Raw genomic sequence first — 21,877 nt, 5'->3', positions numbered from 1 at the left:
AGTTCAAATCCATCCAAGATCACTTGTGGCCTCATCATCAAAGAGCTGTTTGGCAACACTTAGATAATAAATCTGCTAAGAATCCAAGTAGTTTGTGGATATAACAGCATGCCTGTTCAACGACGAGGAAATAGTTTCGGCAATTATTTCAGGGCCATTTCCCAAACATAGACATAATAAATACATGCAAATGAAAATCCAACCAGAACACAAAATGTCAAAATGTGAAAGTCACAAAATAAACCTTCGGAGTTTCTGGGCAGAGCTTTTCAGCAACTTGTCAACTTACTAGTGGTAAGAGTGGATACTAATTGTTCAAGCTGAGATGCAACATAATTCTGATTGGCATATGTATGAAGGGAAGAGTGTCCACTCACACAATGGGACATCTCCTGGGTGTCCCCATATGTGTTCTGGGGTTTCCCACAACCCCCTAGAGCAGACTGGCAGGAGGAGAGGGGAAAAGTCCTGTTGCTTGTGTGGAATAAATCCTGATGGTGGCACTGTGGAGCCATAGGGACTTATTGGCATCTATGGTGGACCTGCCTATTGGCCCCATACTTTCTGGACTGCAGTTATGGGGGAAATTAGGAACAGTCTTGGTAACTGAATCCAGCCAGATCTGGCTCTTTAGCTTCTCTCTGTATTTCAAGACATCAACTCATCAGTAACATTAAAACCACTTGTCCTTTATCCTGTAGCAGACATGTCCAAAGTCTGTTTCGGGGGCCTAATCCGGTCTGCCGGTCGGTTTAATCCAGCTCCTGTGGCAGTTTATTTCCTGGGGTAAAATCCTAAAAAAAACCCGTCAACAACTTCAATTCTAAAAAAAAGGTCAACAACTTTGGTTTTTTTTTTTTTTTAAATATTTTTATTAGTTTTACAGAATAAGAAAAAGAAAAAAGATAAAGTACAAAAGTTTCATAATTCATATTTCTTTTACAGAATCTTTTGGACTTCCCCACATCTTCCCGAGTCTGCATTATTTATAATACCAACTTCAGCATTTTGTTATCTTATTTCATCACTTATTGTATCTTTCATTTTGTCATAATACCCATTTCAATATATTTGTAACCCAATGTTCATAATACAAAGTCTTCAGCTATTTATTATCTTATTTCATTACTTATTGTATCTTTCAATTCATCATGTTACCAAAGTCAGAATTTTTATAACCGTGATCTTATGTATTTTAATTAAAACATAATGCAATAAAATTTTTTCTTGATTTCACCTCTATCTTCTTGTGCCTTAGTTTTCATTTCACCTAATTACCATTGCTGGGGCTAATATTTCCTAAAAAGTGCATTTTCTTAACATTCATACAACTTGTAATATTTTTGCAAATAGTCCTTAAATTTTTTCCAGTCCTCTTCCATTGTTTCTTCTCCCAAGTCTCGGATTCTGCCAGTCATTTCAGCCAGTTCCATATAGTCCATCAACTGCGTATGCCATTCCTCCAGTGTGGGTAAATCTTGTGTCTTCCAACACTTTGCGATGAGAATTCTTGCTGCTGTTGTAGCATACATAAAAAAAGTTCTATCCTTCTTTAACACATTCTGGTCTACAATGCCCAGAAGAAAGGCCTCCGGTTTCTTGGGTAAGGTATATCTAAATACCTTTTTTAACTCATTATAGATCATTTCCCAAAAGGCCTTCACTTTCGGACATGTCCACCAGAGGTGAAAGAATGTCCCTTCCGCCTCTTTACACTTCCAACATTTATTATCAGACAGGTGATATATCTTAGCAAGCTTGACTGGGGTCATGTACCACCGGTATATCATTTTCATAATATTTTCTTTCAGGGCACTACATGCCGTGAATTTCAGTCCGGTGGTCCATAACCTTTCCCAGTCATCAAACATAATGTTATGTCCAATATCCTGTGCCCACTTTATCATGGCGGATTTGACTGTCTCATCCTGTGTATTCCATTTAAGCAGCAAGTTATACATTCTTGAAAGTAATTTGTCTTTAGGTTCTAACAATTCTGTCTCTAATTTCGATTTTTCCACCTGAAACCCAACCTTTTTATCTGTTTTAAAAATTTCCCGAATTTGAGCATAATGCAACCAGTCTCGCACCTTGCTTTTTACACTTTCAAAACTCTGCAGCTTCCAATTGTCACCAACTTTTTCGATTAGTTCCCAATATTTTGGCCAGTAGGCCTCCATGTTAAGTCTCTTACGTGCCTTGGCCTCCACCGGTGAAAGCCACCTTGGTGTTTTGCTCTCCAATAAGTCTTTATATTTTGTCCAGACCATAAAAATTGCTCTTCTAACAGTATGGTTTTTGAACATTTTATGAACTTTAACCTTGTCATACCACAAATACGCATGCCACCCAAAAGCGTTATCAAACCCTTCCAGATCTAGGACATCGGTGTTCTCTAACAAAAACCAATCTTTCATCCAGCAGAAGGCTGTAGATTCATAATATAACCTCAAGTCTGGCAGGGCAAATCCCCCCCTTTCTTTCGCATCTGTTAGTATTTTAAACTTAATTCGGGGCTTTTTGCCCTGCCAAACGAACTTAGAGATATCCTTCTGCCACTTTCCAAAACATACCACTTTGTCCACAATCTGCAGGGTCTGAAACAAGAATAACATTTTCGGCAAAACATTCATCTTTATAGCTGCTATTCGGCCTAACAAGGAAAGTTTTAGTCTTGTCCAAATTTCCAAATCCCTTTTAATTTCTGACCAACATTTCTCATAATTATCCTTAAACAAATTCAAGTTTTTAGAAGTCAGATACACCCCTAGGTATTTCACCTTTTTAACCACATTTAATCCTGTCTCTTTCGAAAACTCATCTGCTTCTGTAGACGTTAAATTCTTTGCTAAAACCTTAGTTTTTTGCTTATTCAACTTAAATCCCGCCACCCGACCATAATCAGAAATTAAATCTAAAACTCTTTTTGTGCTAGGAACTGGCTCCTGTAATGTTAATACCAAGTCATCTGCAAATGCTTTCAATTTGTATTGTTTCACTCCAACCTCAATGCCCCGAACTGACCGGTCCTTTCTAATCATGTTCAAAAGCACCTCCAGGACCAAGATAAACAATAATGGGGATAGAGGGCACCCTTGTCGTGTCCCTTTTTCAATATTAAATTCCTCCGTCACCACATTGTTTACAATCAATTTAGCTTTTTGATCTGAATATATTGCTTCTATACCATTTTCAAACCCCCGTCCCACTCCCATCCCTTCCAAATTTTTCTTCATGAACATCCAAGAAATGTTGTCAAAGGCTTTCTCCGCATCAATAAAAATTAACACCGCTCTAGTGTTAATATTTGTTTGTAAGAGTTCCAAAATGTCAATAATGTTTCTCGTGTTGTCAAACAAATGCCTACCCGGGAGAAAGCCTGCTTGATCTTTATGAATCACTTCATTCAATACTTTTTTAAGTCTATTAGCCAAAATATCTGCAAAAATTTTGTAATCCACATTTAGGAGTGAGATGGGACGGTAGTTCTTAAGTTGAGTCTTTTCAGTTTCTGTTTTGGGAATCAATGTGATGAAAGCTTCTTTCCACGTTTCTGGTGCCTTCTTACCCTCCATGATCTGGTTACATACCTCCATCAAGGGTTGTGTCAAGTAGTCCTTCAAAGCCTTATAATATTTGGAGGTAAGTCCATCAGGGCCTGGAGATTTGCCTAGTTGGAGGTTCTGTATGGCACTCTCGATTTCCTGCTGTGAGACTTTAACGTTCAGGATTGTTCTCATTTCCTGGGAAATTTTTTGTAATCCGTTAGTTTTAATAAATTAAAACAACTTTGGTTGGCCCTTACGGCCCTTCACTTCATCAGATCTGGCCCTCTTTGAAAAAAGTTTGGACACCACTGCTAGAGGTAGCCTTCCAATAAATAGCTCAGGAGTGGAAAGATGGTTCAAATTTTACAATTGGTTATTGGCTCAAAAAGGTAGTATATATTCCAGCAACTGAAAAAATTACTTATAATTTGTGTGCGCTGTAGGGAACCGCAGAACCTGAAGATTATGTTGGTATTTGATGGATCTTTATGATGGACCTTAAGAATCAGTCCTATGTTAATATAGTCCTCACAAATTATGAATTCACCTGGCAGTCGTTTTGACTAGTATTTTTCCAATTTGTTTTCCTCACCCAGGACTTACCTCATTTGTCTATTTCCCCTCTAACTCTTCCTTACAATTTGATGTTAATGCTCTTTCACTGATTTACACGCGCGCGCGCGCGCGCGCACACACACACACACACAATTGTAAAATCTCTATGCTGCTGTTTTTCTTTTGTATACCTACGATGACCATGATGTGTATTTTGCTGTTTTGCTGTTTTTCTTTTCTTCCTTTTTTAAAAAGATGTACACCCATTGATTTAAAAACAAACAGTTAAAATTAATTTTGTTTTGTTTTAATTAAAAGTTGAGATTAACATGTTGCTAAGAATACTCTGCATCGACTATTTAGAACTTACAACTTTTTAATTTTCATGCTTTATATCTGCTTCAGCTTAACCTATCTGTAACCCCAAATGAAACACTTTAATCTGGACCAACTGGGTTGCTTTGTGGTGACTAGATAAGCCAAGTGGCATTGTGTCTCCTGTTCATTTCATGCCACTAATCGGTGGAGGGAATCCCAGAGATCCTGCTAAGGTGCCATATCCAGCATAGACTAGAGGGAACAGGATGGATCTCAAATTTCCCAAGCCATGGAAACAGTGGAAAATGCTATAGTTTGGTGCCTAAATAAAATCCAAATCCTTCAGCAACATCTGACTCTGATTTTGGATACGGAGCAGTTGAAAATCTTTCCCAGAGGAACTGAGGCAATAAATCCAGGAACAGGACTGGGTCACAGCTTACACATTGATCAAAAGGATTATGCTGGGATTTGATCAGAGTCTAGATTTCAGCAAAACTGCCTTTGATTTTATGCCAGATGCATGATCATCTCTCAGTCATTCCCAGTTTCCTTTTCCGCTCTTATTTTCATCTGGCTCAAAGCCATTTCCTGCTCTGTTCACTGGTCTTGGCCATACTCCTCCCTTCACTCTCATAGCATAGCTGGGTGTGACACCATGGGACTAAGCGCTGATAAAGAAAGAAAGAAACTTGTAAAGGAGATCAGATGACCCACTGAAAAAAGATCCCTAATATAACAGAGGGGGAAAACAAACAGCAGGCATGAATTGGGCATGAGGCAGTGTTGGGATCAACAGTAGCGTAGCTCCAAAGTGGGAGGTAGGCTTGATAGATGAATGGACTTCTGAAAAGGCCAGCTCTTCTCTTTGTATATCAGTAAAAGCTTATACATGTCTACTTGAAAGTAAGCTCTGCTTAGTTGAGTGGCGCTTACTCCCAGGTAAATGGGTATAGGATCAGTGGTGGACCTTGGGCTTTCAAATCTCAGCAGCGACCTGTGTGACTCTAAAATTCAGTGCCTCCCCCCTCTCATCTTCCATTCTACATCATTGCTGCAGCATCCTCTTGGCTAGGCGCCTAGTGTGAGTGAACTGGTTGTGCTCCCCTAAGTATGCCTCTGATGGGATTGCAGCGTTAGTTATATACGTTGGTAGGGCAATACAGATCCATGCAGCTCTAGATCTGATCTAGATTTGGATCTGACCATGGGGGGGGGGGTTGGGGGTTGGGCTCCTCGAACAGCAGTCCTCACTGCCATATGGTGGGGACTTCCAAAAAAAGATTTCGGGACATGGTTGAGGAGCACTCTTTCCACAACAGTGGAGAAGACAATTTTGGCACACCCAAAAAAATTTTTTGGAGCCCAGCTGTGGAGATGAACATAATCAATGTCTTGAAACACAGTTTGACAAGACACTGTCCTGTTACACTCTTCTGCAAGAAGTAACATTCTGGGGAATTTGCTTTCAGTGAAGAAATGCTGCAAACGAACGGGTTTGAAGCCTTAATTGCAGTCTAATCACACAAACCGTTCAGATCCCAATAAGTCATGTGGTTAGAAATTAAGCTCTATAGCTCTCTCACCCCCTTTTATTCATCTTTGTTTTCTTGTGTTTTTTTTAAGGAATGCAGTAAATTCCTTCACTGCAGTGATGGAACTATTTGCGGTAAGCAGTTTCGCTGCCACATACACTAATTTTGCATTTTTTTAAGGAGCCACTTCCTTGCTGTAAAGTAACTTTGCAACATGTACAGCCCATGAATACCTGTAACTGTGACAATATATTAATCATATTAAAGCACCATATAATCTGACCAGACAGCACAGCACTCTGACCACTGATGGAAATTGACCTGCTACAACAGGCAATTTTATCCTCAAAATGCTATGTAATAAATCATGGTGAGCTACTATAAGTTCCATCACTTCCTTTGGACCAGAATGTAAACAGTCTGATACCCCCCTGTGAGGCTCTGCTGAACAAGACACCAAGGAGTCAGTAGAGTCTTCCTCCACTTGTGTGGAGAAGCAGCTTCCTAAGGCAGCAGAAGTGCTCAAGGTGGTGCTACTGTCGGTGATTCTGGGGGGTCAGGAGAACCCACAGCACAGTGTGCACAGGTAGGAGGAGATTGTTCCATCTGGCAAGCAGAACTCCTATTATCATGTGGAACATTCAGTCACTGAATTTTACCATGGAACACTTCCATGTTCTACAGATCAAACAGGGCTTCAATACAATTACCAGACCTGTCAGCAGGAAAAGTCCCCAGTGCTGTCTGGAAAGCAACTTGATCTATCAGGCTCTGAAGGTTGGTGGATCCCGTTTCTGCAGAGGGTGGAAGTCACTGTCAACCTAAATCTTAATGGGAGACGCTTTGACCATGACAAGGAAATGCTGGTAAGATCTTCCACCTTCCTCCTGACCCCCTGATAAATTGCCATGCCATATGTAATCTACAGACTTACTTGTCATGCAGTTTGTGCTACCTAGAGTAATCTACGATATACCTCTTTTTTCTTTTTCTTTTAGCAATAGCAGGTTGTGCACTGAATGGTGATTAAGTGTTTGTGTATGCACATTTACCGGTATATGCTTCTGCATATAAATAGAGATAAGAGCCTTCTATTATCAATACCCACTCAGAAATTTAATTTCCAGAGATCCTGGGGAGGGAGCCAAACACTGCAGAATGGCAACTTTAGCAACTCATACTAACAAAATTCCAAGATGTTATCTCCTACAGGCAAAAATAAGGACAAAAGAGAGGCAGCAATTTACCAGGGAGAGCTACCAGAAAATAGGCATGCTTTGACAGTGTGCTCAGGGTGTAAAGGTTTGTTTTGTAAATCTGGGTGAAAGATCATAGGGACATCAGAAGAATCTGCTGGATCAGGCCATCAGACCAGCATCCTGGACCCACAGTGACCAACCAGATGCCTGTGGGACACCTGCAAATACATGGGTCATGGGTAAAGTGCAAACTGTGTATGCAGAAGGTCCTAGGTTCAGATCCCGGTATGGCCAGCTAAGAGTCCCAAGTGGTAGGGCTGGAAAGACTGGTCTGGCAGCTACCAGAATAGGCAAAGATAGATCTGGCTTAGTGTGGGATATTTAAATGCAGTCAAACCAACAATTCATGTTTTGCTAGATAGGCACATGATAGGAGGTGAAGCTCACAGTGTTTTCATGTGAGACTGCTAGAGAGGACTCTGTGAAAGACACTCCCACTGTGCCCTGACAATCAAATTTCCCCTCTTTACTCCTGCTTCCAAGAGGGGTTTAGATGATCAAAACAGGAGGAATTTAAAACCTTTATGTACACCTTTCCAGACTTTGGCTTGCACGATTTTTGCTTCAGACTAATTACAAAAGTGGAAGGCGGACTTCCTGTTTAAAACCTTCCCGCTGAGTGCCAAATTAAAGTGTTTCTTAGCCCAATTTTCCGTTCTACTCATGAGTACTTGTTTAGAGTCCAATTGTCCCCAGGAAAAAGTCAGCGCTCTCCGGCAATGGCTGTGCGGCTTCACTCCGTAAAAATAGCGGTCGATTCAAAACACCGCGCCGCTCACCCCACGTCGCTTCAGGTCCCCGAAAAAGGGGTTTCCTTCCATGTAGCTCCTGGTGTCAGCCGAATCCCACGTTCCCAGGCTTCCTCCGCCTGGGATTTTTAAAGGGTCTCCGTCTTCGCCGCCGCGGCAAGACCCAATTTTCGCAGAGCGGGTTCCTCTGGATCAGAGGAATTCCGCCATTGCAGATGGCGCTAACCCGGAAGTCTGAATAACACATCCCGTTGGTTGGATCAATAGTCTTGCTCAGTAAAAGGCAGCTGTAGTATTAGACAGTGGCCTCATTCACACTTCATGGTTAACCATAGTGGGGACTGTGGTTTGTCACACTCCAAACAAACCACAACTTCTAGATGGTTTCCAGAGTTTGTTCTTGGCTTACTGAAAACGGTTTGAGCAAAACAAACCATGGCCCAATTAGAACATAGGGATAAATGCTTGTTTCTTCTGAGAGCTAGAGCAGTAAACAACTAACTATGGGTTACAATGAGTGTGAATTGGGCCAGTGTACTGCTAGCTTTAAGCTGTGTTTCCAGCTATTAAAGATTTTGCGCCTAATTGCCAGATTGGAATCATATGGCATCCTGATCCTGTTTCTGTGAGTCTGAATTGTCATCTTACAAATTGTTGTTGATAGTGTTGTGTTAGCTGCCTTGGTTTACTCCCTCAGAAAGAAAAAGCAAGAGCGTAGTGGAAAATGTAAACAAAATACCGCACTTTGTGTTCAGACTCATTAGCTTATCAGATTTCAGCCCAATGATGCTCTTTGACTTTTGAGCTGATGAAATTTCTCAGAGGCTGTCTTCTCCCACCTCTGCTTTGCATAGATATATATGCACAGCTTGTCTGTTGAAATGAGGAACAGTGACCCTTCTCCCACCCACCAGGGAAAGTGACAATTTGAAATGTGGAGCATAATGAAGAGCACAACATTTTCCTCACAGATACAAATGGAAAATTGCTATAGATGATTTGCTGATATGTGCCAAGTATGTATTTAGAAGCCAAAAATTCTGAGTCAATTTTAGTCACGGGAAGTTTTTCCTTAGCACAAGTCTATTCTCTAGTGTTGCGTCATTTTAAAGGAATTGCTTCATCATTGTAAACTAAATATTCAGAGATGGCTGGTATTTAAAAACAGGGTGTTTGGTGTGTTTATGTGTTTAAATGCACAATAAGTTTAATAATAGAGTTCTTAAGCAAGAGTACACTCAAAAGTCTGTGTCTTAAACCAGGTTTGTATTTTTACTTCTGAAGTCTGGGTTTTTGTACTGTATCCCCAACCTACTTTAATCCACGTTCATTACCAAAAAAAAAGCGGCATGGTGGCCATGTCCCTAAAAAGCACCAGAGTATGTGTCTTTTTGGTACAGATTGGGAACTTGTGACCTTCTAGATGTTGTTGGTCTCCTGCTCCCATCTGCCCCAGCCAAGCATGCACACAAGCCAGTGTGGTGTAATGGTTAGCGTGTTTTACTAGGACTTGGGAGTGGAGACCAGTGTTCAAATCCCAACTCAGCCATGGGTGGCCTTGGGGCAGTCAACATCTCTCAGCCTAACTTAACTCACAGGGTTGCTGTGGGGATAAAATGGGGAGGAGAAGAACCATGCATGTTAGGTTGTGGGTGAACATATCAGATGACACAGCGATTCTTCAAACAGCTCTTGTTTATTCACAGGCCAGAACAGAACTGGGCTGAAGGGTTCAGCCAACCTGCTTATATAGAACTCAACTACAAAGCAACAGTAACCACTTTCTGTAACTATCCAATCACTGAATGTCACTTTCAATTCCTTATTTGCATATGTGGACCTGAGTGAAAACTATCTACAGTATCCCCCTGCTGGCCCAGGGTGAGAACTTCAGTACATAACAATGCACATCACCTTAAACTTCATGGAAGGAAAGGTAGTGTATAAATATAGATGATCGATAGATCGATAGATCGATCGATTGATCGATCGATCGATCGATAGATATAGATCCAACAACATCTGAAGAGCCACAGATTCCCCAGCCCAGCCTTAGACAGACTCATGCAGCTAAAAGGATAATACTTTATTGCACATTAGCAGGTGGCCTATGTTACCAGCGGAGGGCTTTGATAATTCTCACCAGAATGATGCTTACTTATGTGTGTAACGTAAGAGCAGTGTACATTTTTTAAAATGTTAAACAAAGCTTTCCCTTTTCCCATCCAGACCTCTATAGCTAGCATTTAGACAGCCTCGTTTTGCAAAGCTGATAGATTTTGTAGGGTAGCAGAGCAGGCTTTGTGGGGGCCCTGACTTAACTCAGGACACTTTGCTGATATTGTAGTTCAGCCAAAGGGAGGGATAAAATCACCCTGCCATGCCTCACTATTTGATCCTAGCACAGAGTGGTTGTCCACCCCTATTTTATACTGCTCTTAAAGGTTTAGGAGCCTTTTGTGTCTCGCTTCGCTATTTGGTAACCATATAACTCTGATGAGCTCTTGTCATGGTTCTTGTCTATTCCACAACAGTTCTGGTGTGAATCAGAGCAGCTGTTTTCTGTCTACACCAGATTGTCAAGAAAGGAGAGATTGTCAAGACAGGCATGCAGTTGCAGATGGTGATACAAAACCTCCTTATTTTCACCTTTCCGTGTTGAGGGGAGGGAGACTTGAGATACCAGTGATGGCAAAGCAGCTGCAGGAATTGTTCCTCATGTCTGGGACAGCTGGCCAGACAGCTGGATGGATTGGATTTTTCCAGGCCAGCCTCCTTAGTTTCTCTTTATGTGTTTTTATTTCCTATTAAACTCTCACTGTCTCATTTCCTCTATGAAAAACAGAACTCTTTCACAAAGATAAACTTTCCAGGCCCAGTCTGCATCAACAGATAAACCATTTATTCAGCTTTTGTGCATGGATACCCATAAACAGTCTCCTTCTCAATCCTTTGCTTTACCCCCACAATCCTCTCTCATAGTGTGTGCTTATCCAGATATTACAATGAATTATGGGCACCAGGGATGCTGAATCATACAATTGTGATTAAAGGCAAAGTCTTTTTTGGCTCCCAAAATCGTTTCTGTCTGCTTTATCAAACCCAGACAAGTTTCCATTTTAGGGCACAGTGTTTAGAGTTTGGTCAGAGGGCAGACCTCTGATTGCTAACTGAGGAAAGGCTGCGAAACAGTAACTTCTAACTTGTTTGGAAGTCCCAGCAATGAATATAGCATATTCTCTGATGATTTTCCTTTGTGTATATCATATACCACTTATGAATCATGTACAGCCAGGCTGGACAAAATGTAGTCCATATTCCACTGGTGGACTGCAGGTCAGTGTCTAGTGGATTATTTAGCCCTTGCTGATTAGCTAAGATTCTCACAAATAATGCTAGACTATAGTGCGAATGGGGGACGCGGGTGGCGCTGTGGGTAAAACCTCAGCGCCTAGGACTTGCCGATTGCATGGTCGGTGGTTCGAATCCCCGCGGTGGGGTGCGCTCCCATTGTTCGGTCCCAGCACCTGCCAACCTAGCAGTTCGAAAGCACCCCCGGGTGCAAGTAGATAAATAGGGACCGCTTACCAGCGGGAAGGTAAACGGCGTTCCGTGTGCTGCGCTGGCTCGCCAGATGCAGCTTGTCATGCTGGCCACGTGACCCGGAAGTGTCTGCGGACAGCGCTGGCTCCCGGCCTATAGAGTGAGATGAGCGCACAACCCTAGAGTCTGTCAAGACTGGCCCGTACGGGCAGGGGTACCTTTACCTTTTATAGTGCGAATTGTTTTAAACTCTTTTTAATGTTGTGTTTTCATTGCTGTAGCTGGCGCATGGACCTTGGAGATAAGGAGCTGGTAATAAGCTATTTTTAATTATTGTACTATTATTTTTTTATCATATTTATATCCCACCTTATATTCTAGAATGTTCAAGGTAGCATATACGATTCTCCCCTCATTTTTCCTCACTACAGCCCTGAGAGGTAGTGAGACTAAGAGAGAGAGACCAACCTAAAGCTGTACAGTGGTACCTCAGGTTACATACATTTCAGGTTACATACACTTCAGGTTGCAGACTCCACTAACCCAGAAATAGTGCTTCAGGTTAAGAACTTTGCTTCAGGATGAGAATAGAAATTATGCTCCGGTGGCGCAGCGGCAGCAGCAGCAGCAGCAGGAGACCCCATTAGCTAAAGTGGTGCTTCAGGTTAAGAAAAGTTTCAGGTTAAGAATGGACCTTCAGAACGAATTAAGTACTTAACCCGAGGTACCACTGTACAGTGAGCTTCATGGGGATTTGAACCTTGGTCTCTCAGGTCCTAGTCTGACACTAACCACTATACCACATTAGGTGGGCCTCACTCTGATCCCACATGGTTTTCCCTTCTGTTGCTAAGCAAAAGTGGAAACTCAGGTTCATCACACAGATTGCTTATTACAGAATAGGTCAGAGGGCTTGAACAGGCACACTTGGCTCTATATATTTAAAACATATAGAAAATAGGAACTGCAGTAAGAAAAGCAAGAAGAAAAAGCAAGAGGAGAGGATAGGCTCTCCTTCCAGTGCTGTGCCTAGATTGGCTTTTGTGAGATGTGAGTGGTGGTCTAGGTTGCGGTCTAGCAACATCTGGATGATCATAAGTTGTTGATGGGTTCCATCAGCATGAGCCAGCATGACAAAGATTGTAGACCTGTTGGAGGGCAAGCCCAACAACATCTAGAAGGATGCCTCTTCGCCATCCCTGCTCTAACAGATTTATTTCCTGCTTGTAAACCCAGAGATGGAAGCTGCTTCTTTCCAACAAAAAAGGCAAGCCCTTTCCATGGCAACAGCTGTTCAGTTTTACTGAAAAGTTTATAGGATGCCCTTCTTAATACGGAGAGTGATATATGAGCTGACAGTTGCTATACTGGCTAGGACTGGGGTGAAAGTTTAATATGAGGGTTTTTTTGGAGGAGGGTTGGTCTTAGGTTCCCTAAATGCTGGGCCTCCTGTCCCACAGAGTTGCCTGAACTGGCCAGCCTCCAATCCCGCAGTAAAACTCTCCACAACAAACACAGCAGTGGCCTCAGGCAGCCGTGATTGGTGCTCCTGCAGTATGTTCTGGGAATACTTTTGACAGCTGGTTTTACTACCTTGGCAACAATTCTCGTTTGCCTCCTTCTTTCCTTCCAGTGCATTTCTTTTGAAAGCAAAAAATAAATAAATTCTCAAAATTAAAATATCTGGAGTCCTCAGACTTGGAGAGGCATTTATTTTCCATCTGTGTAATTCAGAAAAGATTTGTTATTGAATGTTGGAGCTTGAGAAGGTGAAAGGCTTGGCAGAATTATAAACTGCAGCCCAGTTCATTCCCCAACCATGATGCAGGTCTCCCTATGGTCACACAGCACAGAGTCAGCCAGTAGTGCTTTTCTCATGCTCCACCTTCTCTGCATGATGGGAAGCTCCAGATAGCCTTTAAATTATTTGAAAGCTTGTGTTTCCTATATCTGATCAGGAGTGTCCAGAAAATTCAGGCTGGATAAAACACAGGTGCCTTCCTCTTGAAATTGATGAGTCACCAAGAGTATTGTACTATAAATGCTCTGTTACAGGGCTGGGAAACCTGTGAACCTCCAGTTCTTGTTGGACTTCACCTCTCCTCATCTCTGAGCATTGGCCATGTCAAACAACACTGATGGGAGCTGGAGTCCATTAACATCTGGAGGGCCACAGATGTCCATCTGTGCTCTATTATCACTTTATGGACACAATTCAGGTTATGACTAGATGTGATGGTGGCATGACTCATGGGACATTTGTATGATTTTTGGGTTGTTTTTTTGCAGGTTTATAGCATTAACCCCAGAGATTTCCAGACCCTCAGTTTCAAAGCCATTTCCCTCCATTAGTTGTTGCTTCTAGATAAGAAAGTATTGCACTGGCTGCTGAAAGAATTGCACTGACTGTCATTTAGCCACTGGACTTAAGTTTCTACTTAAGTTTTGGTATATACGACTTTCAATCAGAATACCTGAAGATCTCATCTCTTTTATACCCAATCAATCATTGTTCTCTACAGGGGAGAATCTCCTGCAGACACCATGTTACCAGAAGGCCTGTTCCACACAATGTAGGAATTGGGTCTTCAGTGTGGTGACACCTACCCTTTGGAATACCCTCCTCTTAAGCATTAGACTGTTGTCTCTGGTGCCTACTGAAGACGTTCCTCTTCCACCAAGCCTTTTAAGCAGAGCTCTTTCCCAGCCTACATCTGTACTGGAATTGTTTTTGAGATGTTTTCTGCTTATTGTTTTATCACTTGTGGCCTGCCATTCTGGGGCCCCTTTTGGAGGAAGGATGGGATATACATTTAATTTAAAAAACCTAAATAATGGTGGTGGGAGATGACTATGATAACATGACATTTTGGATGATGCACGCTGGGTCCACGAGTGCCAGTGTCTGCAGTTCAGATGGTCATGGGGCAAGTGCTGGAGCCTGTGGATTACCAGGGCTAGATGTATAGAGAGAGCATATTCAACCCCCTGAAAAATACCCAAGCTGGAATGCAAAGGAGTGCTAAATGAATGGCTCTGTCAGCTCAAGCACTTCTGCTTGCATGAGGGAATGATCTTGCCTCCCCTCTCCCCAAGCTCAGTTAGTAGAACATGAGACTCATTCATATATATATACTCATTTATACATCCTTAAGATGTCAATGACTTCCCTTCTTCTCTTTCCATGGTTCATTTTACGTATCATAAATCCCTGCATATTTTACAAAAACTATACCAATCAGTATTCCATTATTACATCCATCAAATCTTATTTACACTGTTGAATTTATCTTAATGCTGCCAGCGTTTTCAGCTGTACACAATAATTTCCCATATATTCAATAAACATTTTCCAATCTTCTCTAAACACATGTTCTTCTTGTTCTTGTATTCTATATGTTAAGTCTGCAAGCTGTATATATTCTGTCAACTTAAGCTGCCATTTTTCTTTGGTTGGGACCTCACTCGTTTTCCATTTTTGGGCTAACAAAACACGGGCCGCAGTAGTAGCATACATAAATAACCTTTTTTGATACCTGGGAATTTCAGTCTGAATCATCCCCAACACAAAGGGCTCTGTTTTTGTGGGGAAAGTACTTTTAAACATTCCCCCCCCATTCATTATGGATCATTTCCCAATATTCTTTTACTCTTTTACAAGTCCACCACATATGATAGAACGTTCCCTCTACCTCTTTGCATCTCCAGCACTTATCTGATTCAGTCTTACACATCTTAGCAAGCCTACTTGGAGTTAAATACCATCTGTAAATCATTTTCAAGTAGAACATGAGACTCTTAATGTCACCGTTGTGGGTTAAGCCCCACATTGGGCAAAAGATTCCTGCACTGAAAGAGGTTATACTAGATGAACCTTGTGGTCCCTTCCAACTCTACAATTCTATCATTCTATGTTCCGGGGTTTCTTCTGACCCCTTCCCCACAAGCCAATTTCAGGAGGCATGGAGTTGTGAAGGGAGAAAGAAAGGGAGGGAAACCCTACTGCACTAGCAAGCCTCATGCTGGCTCCTGTTAGCACAGCTCTTTAGTTGAATTCAGCCCATTATGTTTACACATACTATCCCATTTAGACATCCTTTTTTGGCACAGACACCCCTGGTAATCATTTATTTCTTCATTTGCAGTCTTTTGGATGGAGGCAGTCTCCTACCTTTTGAGGGAAAGGATTATAGAGAGGTTATTTGTAGAGCACTAAGCACAGTTTGGGGCCAGTAAAGACTTTCAGGACCATACTGAGGAGAAGGCATGTCAGTGCTTAAACAGTCTCCTTTGCTAAGGCAGTAGTTACTTGCATGCTGTAAAATGCGGCAGTTCCAAGCAGAATATACCCCCAAAGCTGCTGTTTCTGCGAATTCCAACAGCAGGACCTTAACGAAATGGTGTGTGTGTGTCATTATTTAAGGCAACAGCAAGCACAAGGAAGACAATTCAAGCAAGAGGGATCTCTTGATCTTTCCTACCCGTCTCTAAGGAAACGCAGAGAAAAGCAAAGAGCGAAATGCAAACCTGTATCGGAACTATTCTCTTTAGTCATTATTAACCTCTGCTTTGTTAAATTCAAAGAAATGTCAATAACAGCAAAGAGGGCCTCTGGAGCTGTGCTACAAAGGTGCCCTGCGTGCTCCATTTGCTCTGAGGCTGAGACAGGATCTCCTTAGAAATGCTCTTGCTAAATCACTACTGACATGTTAATTCAAACAGAGAGAATGACCCCCTCCAACCCTGAGTGGGAATACTGTACTGAAAAAGCTATTAAAATGGCTGAACTGGAGGTGTGGCTGATTCATACTATTCCGTCCTCCACCCCATCACCTGAACAGAAACATGTCCTGGCTGAGTTTATAGTGCCTCTTGCTGAAATCTGGAAGAGGATAAAGCGTCCCTTTAAACAGATGCCTTGTGTTTTGCCAAAGAGGTGTTTTCTGTTATTTAAAATACCCTTATAAATTTTCGATTTGATTGGGCTTTAAGACTGGGAAGCCATGCAAAAGCTCTGCCTTTGAGATGAATTCCTGCTGGTGTGGAAATTGATGTTATCCTGCGGGTTGGAAACACAAGCTGAGAGGCACAGGAGACAGCAGTGGATGAAACTGATGCGAGCCAAGTTTAGCGGGCTGGGATGGGTGGATATTTAGGTATGGTCTCAATTAACATTTTTTATGAATGGCTCTGGAGCTTGACATTCTTTCTTTTCACAGATGAATTGAGGTTGGGGTTGGAAAAGACTGACAAATAACAAATTAGAGCCAGAATAAGAACACTGAGACTGTGGATAGCTTTGTTATGGTTCGTATTTGGGATGAGGGGCTGGGGAACAGTGTCTTGCTCACTTTCACCCAGATCTGGTCTGGCCACCACTGAACTCATACAGTTGCATGTCCGATACTTCCCTGAGCAGTGGGGTTTTGGGGGGCAGTGCTACTTGGACATGTTTTCCTTGAAATAAGAGTGCACTTTTTTTGGTAATTTTTGTTTTATGCACATGTGGGCTCTCCTTCCTTGGAGGTTTTTTAAGCAGAGGTTGAATAGCCATCAGTCATGGATGCTTTAGCTGAGATTGTAGCTGATAATATCTGCCCGCATCAACAGATATTACGTAGAAAGCTACGTAGAAAGCAACAGCAGCACAAGATGAAATGCCAGTTGCACTTTTCTTTTAATGACTCAAAAGAAATATTATAAACACCCAAAATAAATAATGGTAAAATAATCTCAGCTGGAAAAACGTGATTACTCTTGATCTGGGTCACTTAAGTCTGAAGTTCCGTCCAATGGCTGAAAGATTAAAGATCACTGGGCTGGTTATAGTTTTCTTTGTAAACAAGTTTCTGGGAGAGGATCATAAAGACCCATGTGGGTTTAATAATTAGTGTTTCATTAAATTACCTAATGAAACGGTTTTTAATTGGTGGCAAGGGACTATTTTTGGCTGCCTCAGCAGTGGTATATTGCTTTAGTCAGAGAAGATTATTACAAAACATTTATTTTGGAGACAATCAGCCAGCAAGCGTTTACTCAACACGTGAAATTTTAATAAATATGGTCATACTAATAACTAGCACAATCAATACAGAAATAACTTGCCAAGGTTGTTTTTGTTTGGAACCTTCCTCTTGAAAGGTTAACAGCACAATACATGTCTAATTAGAATTAGAAATGATTTACTCTCAAGTGACTGCAGCCTAACAATGCAATCCTATGTATGTCTACAGGCGTAGTCCCCATTTCGTTCACTAGGACATATTATTAGGTAGCATGGATAGTAATGCAGGTTAGTCATCATGGAAACTGTAGCCCACAACATGTAGTCAAGGTGCTGGTCAAGGTCTGCAAGAAGCAAGCTAGACACAGGACACTTTAGGATTAACATTTCCCCGCAATAAAGGAACAGAGGTCACTCAGTGCATCACTTCAGGGTATGTAGTTATTGGACAGTAATCAAAACATTAAGTCATTGCACCATCCATTCATTGCATGTGCTCAAATGAGTGTTGTATCTATGAATACAACAAAGGAGACGCTACATGGCCTGTTCATATTACTTCATATGAAAGCACTGTCAGGCAGTGGGAAGGACTTGATTCTTTAATGACCTATAAAGCAATTGCAGAGGAGATGATCTAGAGGAGATAATCTAAATCTTTGCAATGTACTTGGATCAAATGAACTCACTATCTCAAGCTCCTATCAATCATAACAGAATGAAGAAGAAAATCAAAGATGAGATGAACTGGAGGAAATTTTGTTATGTATTGTTATTATAAAAGTATTTCAATATATCCAAAAATGCAATGGGCTTTCCAACAATTAAGATTAATAATTTAAATAAAGTATATAAAAAAGCAGAAATACAAGTATTTACGTCATCTGTGTTGCAGTAAGAATGGATGAGATTTGTATGGTGCTTGTGATATTCTTTATATCATATTAAATAAAGGAGGGAAAGAGAAGGAGGGAAGAAAACTACATTTATTGTCATGATTACTGTAGTTGTCAATGTGCTTGGCATTCATTTCGCACACCTACTCACTGCTATTGTTCAGTCTTTGAGTTGTATTCAGCATAGCACCAAGGAGATTTCTGCTTGCCTGGTGGAATGATCTCCATCCCTCCTCCACTATTCAGGGGGTTCTCCCAACCCTAGAGGGGCAGGGGCACAGGGGGGAGGGCAGCATGGAAAGTCCTGTTACCCTAACAGGCATCTTTGCATTGGCTTCTGCTCTGATAACAATTTAGTTGGAAAAGACCCCTCCTTAGCTCCTGGACTTGGTAATGTCATGTGTCATGTGGTATTGAGTCAGCAACCTTTTCCTTTTAGGGATGTGTGTGACCTTTGAATTTCCATTGAAAAAATATCCATGTTGTTTGTGTGTGAGCCAGTGCTGGCTGCCCATCACATTGCAAGGACCTCACAGCCCCTGTTTCATCCACTTATGCTGATGTGGCCATAAGACAGATTTCCAACAAGTGGCACCAGCTGTCATTTCTGGCACAGCCTTCATTCTTTAATGGAAGATGGTGATCATTAGGATTAGTGCCAGGGGATGTGGACTAACTGTATATGAATGAAACTAGAAAAAGAGGATTACTTTCCTTTTCCAGGCTGCCTTAATGTCAGTGGTGAATAAACAGCATCTGAAGAATGTGTGGGAGATAAGAACAGCTGTGGGTTGGGTGGTGTACAGATGGGTTGTTTTTCTTCTTGAGCAATAAGGACAATTCCCTCTTCAGTCATGACCCAACACTGATAACTGTGGTGCTTCACTGAAGGTGGGGATCCAGTTTGCTGTGTTTACCTCACTGCAGCCTCTACCTTTAGTACCACAAAATTCAAAGGAGATGTGAAATTGACTACACCAGGGCACAGTTTTGGAGGCAGCTGAAGGAACACATGGGGAGGAAAGAAACACAAGGCCTTTGAATAAAGAACTATCTCATATTTCCACAGTAGGATCACAGAAGTTGGATTCTTTCCAGCATTGACTCTGGTTCTGTGAAACACAGAGCTAATTAATATCATGCTCTGCCCCCTTTCCCACCATAGATAACTTTATAGAGGATAAAGTGAGCTCTCATGTTTTAAGCAGATGGGGGCTCTCTTTCCTCCACACTAGAAGAAAAGCTCCAGCTCCTGGAAAGGAGGAAAGGTAACTTTATATTGTGGGGAATGGAGAATAGCACTGTCTGAAAGAATCCTGTGTATCGTCCCCAATAAGCTATTGGGCTACATCAGAAGATGTCAGAAAGAGGTCCAACAGAGAAATAGATCAGCTCAGTCTCTTTGGGTTGAGGATCTCTCTATCATTTCTACTTAGCATTAAGAGGGTGCTTACCTAGGAGTGTGTACCAAATAGAGTGCTTTGGAAAGCAGCCTTTCTCAGAGGCTGACTAATTTGGCTCCTGGGTGGAATCTACACACATATTAAAAAAACACTGTGAAAATGGTGTTTTTTTAACACTTTGAAAAATACGTTGAATTTTACATAGCTCACTGTTGCCATCTAGTGTCACATTTGTATATTGTACTTTGCTACACAACTGCAAATAAAACATTTTAAATGTGTCCCTAGACTGAGGGCTGGAACTCTCTATATGGCCTTCGGGACTCACCCCAGGCCACACACCAAACCAGCACTGCTCCACACCCTCCTGAATGGTGATAACCATTCTCACTTGACTGATGGAGGATGGAGAGGTGTGCATAGTCACTGGCTTTGGAAAGCTTTAAAAACCCTGGGAAACAGTTTTGGGTACTGATTTTTCCAGAGACTTCTGGAACTCCTTCAGCCCTATGATTACCAAATGCATCATGTTTGAGCTATGACTTCCATAGCTCTAGTGAATGCTTCACAGTAATAGCTCTCATCAAAGGCTCTGTGTGGTTGCATGAAGTTGCTGGCAGGCCAACCAGTATAATCATCACCTTGAAAAAAATATTCAGTGTGAAAAAGCTTCTGTTCTACAAATGTGTTCTGTGTCTTTCATCCAAGCATGGGATTCTATGGCAGACCTCCTCCTGCCACAAAGTAAGGTGTGAGCAGGAATAAGGGATGGCACTCTGTCAAACATGTGTTAAAGCTACCTTGCTATATGACACCCAATATATAGGTTGCAATGCCTTTTCCCCTCACAATCTGTGCAGTTACAGTGGGAGTGATGCAATGGATTAGTTCCCCCTGCATTCACTACTCCAATTTGACACCCCCCCAAACAGCATCTTGCAGTAGAGGGTTCTATCAATCTGGCAAGGAAACAGAAGCAGGCTCATACCTTAGTAAACCTGTTTTATTTGCTCCCACCTACAGGAGTTATACCACATGGGACTGGAGATCATTTGATTTCTGCATGTGTGAGCAGGACAGGAGATCATGAGATCCTTGGACACGCTGGTATTAATGGTTGTACTTAAATGGCACCATATTTCTGGTTTTTCCTTAGCATTCTTTTTACATACCAGAAAGGCTCCAATAAATCTTGGAATGTATATAGTGGCTGAGCCAAATCTACTTACCATTTCTCAGGGACTTTTTCAGCACTGTCAGAAAACACCTCTCTTTTCTAGCTCTGCACAACATCGCCATGACTAATCCAGAGAAGAGCAGAATGCAGGAGAAACAGTGGCAGCTTCAGCATTGCTGTTTTCAAATTTGGAATTGAAATGGGATATTCAGTACATAAGAAAAGGGTATTATGTAAGCTCCTTGCATTGATAAGATACTTTCCAGATAATCAAAATCAGAACCAGAGGTCTATAATGAGAATCAGATCTGCTAATAGTTCATTCAGAAGTTATCTCTGGGCCATAAAGAGTCTGCAGCCGAACACTCATGGCTAGACTCATCTCACTACATGATAAGTAGCTGCAGGAAGCTGAAGTCACAGCCTCAGTTATCATCCCAGGCATTTTCCCACTAGCAGCAGTTGAAAGACCAGAGTGATGTCACTGAGCAAGTATCCATGTACACATCAGCAGATAATATTTAGGTCTCTGCTTTCCATTCATTCCATGAGCTATTCCCTGCATATATCCAGCAACATCATTATTCCCACATGAGAGACAGAGAGCGCTCACAACAACTGAGGCTATCAGAACAAGATACGGAAATCCCTCCCTTAAGACCATCCCAAAAGCTTTAAACACTTGACTGACAGAGTATACCAGTGGATTAGACAACCTATTAAATCACAGTAGATGTTAAGAATATGAAAAACATATCCACTGGCAATGAAGAATGCTGCAATAAGTACCACTCACATGTCAAAACACTCAGCAGGCTATGAAGTATCCCTCATAATTCAGGCTCTGGTGTTTGCTACACTTGAATTTTGAAGGTTTTCTTTTCAAGAGG

At 41.7% G+C, this 21,877-nt stretch overlaps 1 protein-coding gene across 1 annotated transcript in view; it reads right to left on the bottom strand.

Annotated features, from left to right (window-relative positions):
* The window catches only part of FMOD (fibromodulin), a 78,085-nt gene extending 56,933 nt beyond the window's left edge, over nucleotides 1-21,152 (bottom strand). Inside the window, exon 1 of the mRNA XM_081865338.1 lies at nucleotides 21,040-21,152. Within this exon, the coding sequence (XP_081721464.1) occupies nucleotides 21,040-21,042 (3 nt within the window). The 5' untranslated portion in view covers nucleotides 21,043-21,152. The remainder of the gene's footprint in view (nucleotides 1-21,039) is intronic.
* Nucleotides 21,153-21,877: the final 725 nt, after the last annotated feature.

This window comes from Podarcis erhardii (assembly GCF_964252035.2).
Source record: "Podarcis erhardii genome assembly, chromosome: 6".
Lineage (NCBI taxonomy): Eukaryota > Metazoa > Chordata > Lepidosauria > Squamata > Lacertidae > Podarcis > Podarcis erhardii.
The sequence above is the reverse complement of the archived record's forward strand: the minus strand, read 5'-3'. Positions and strand labels throughout refer to the sequence as shown.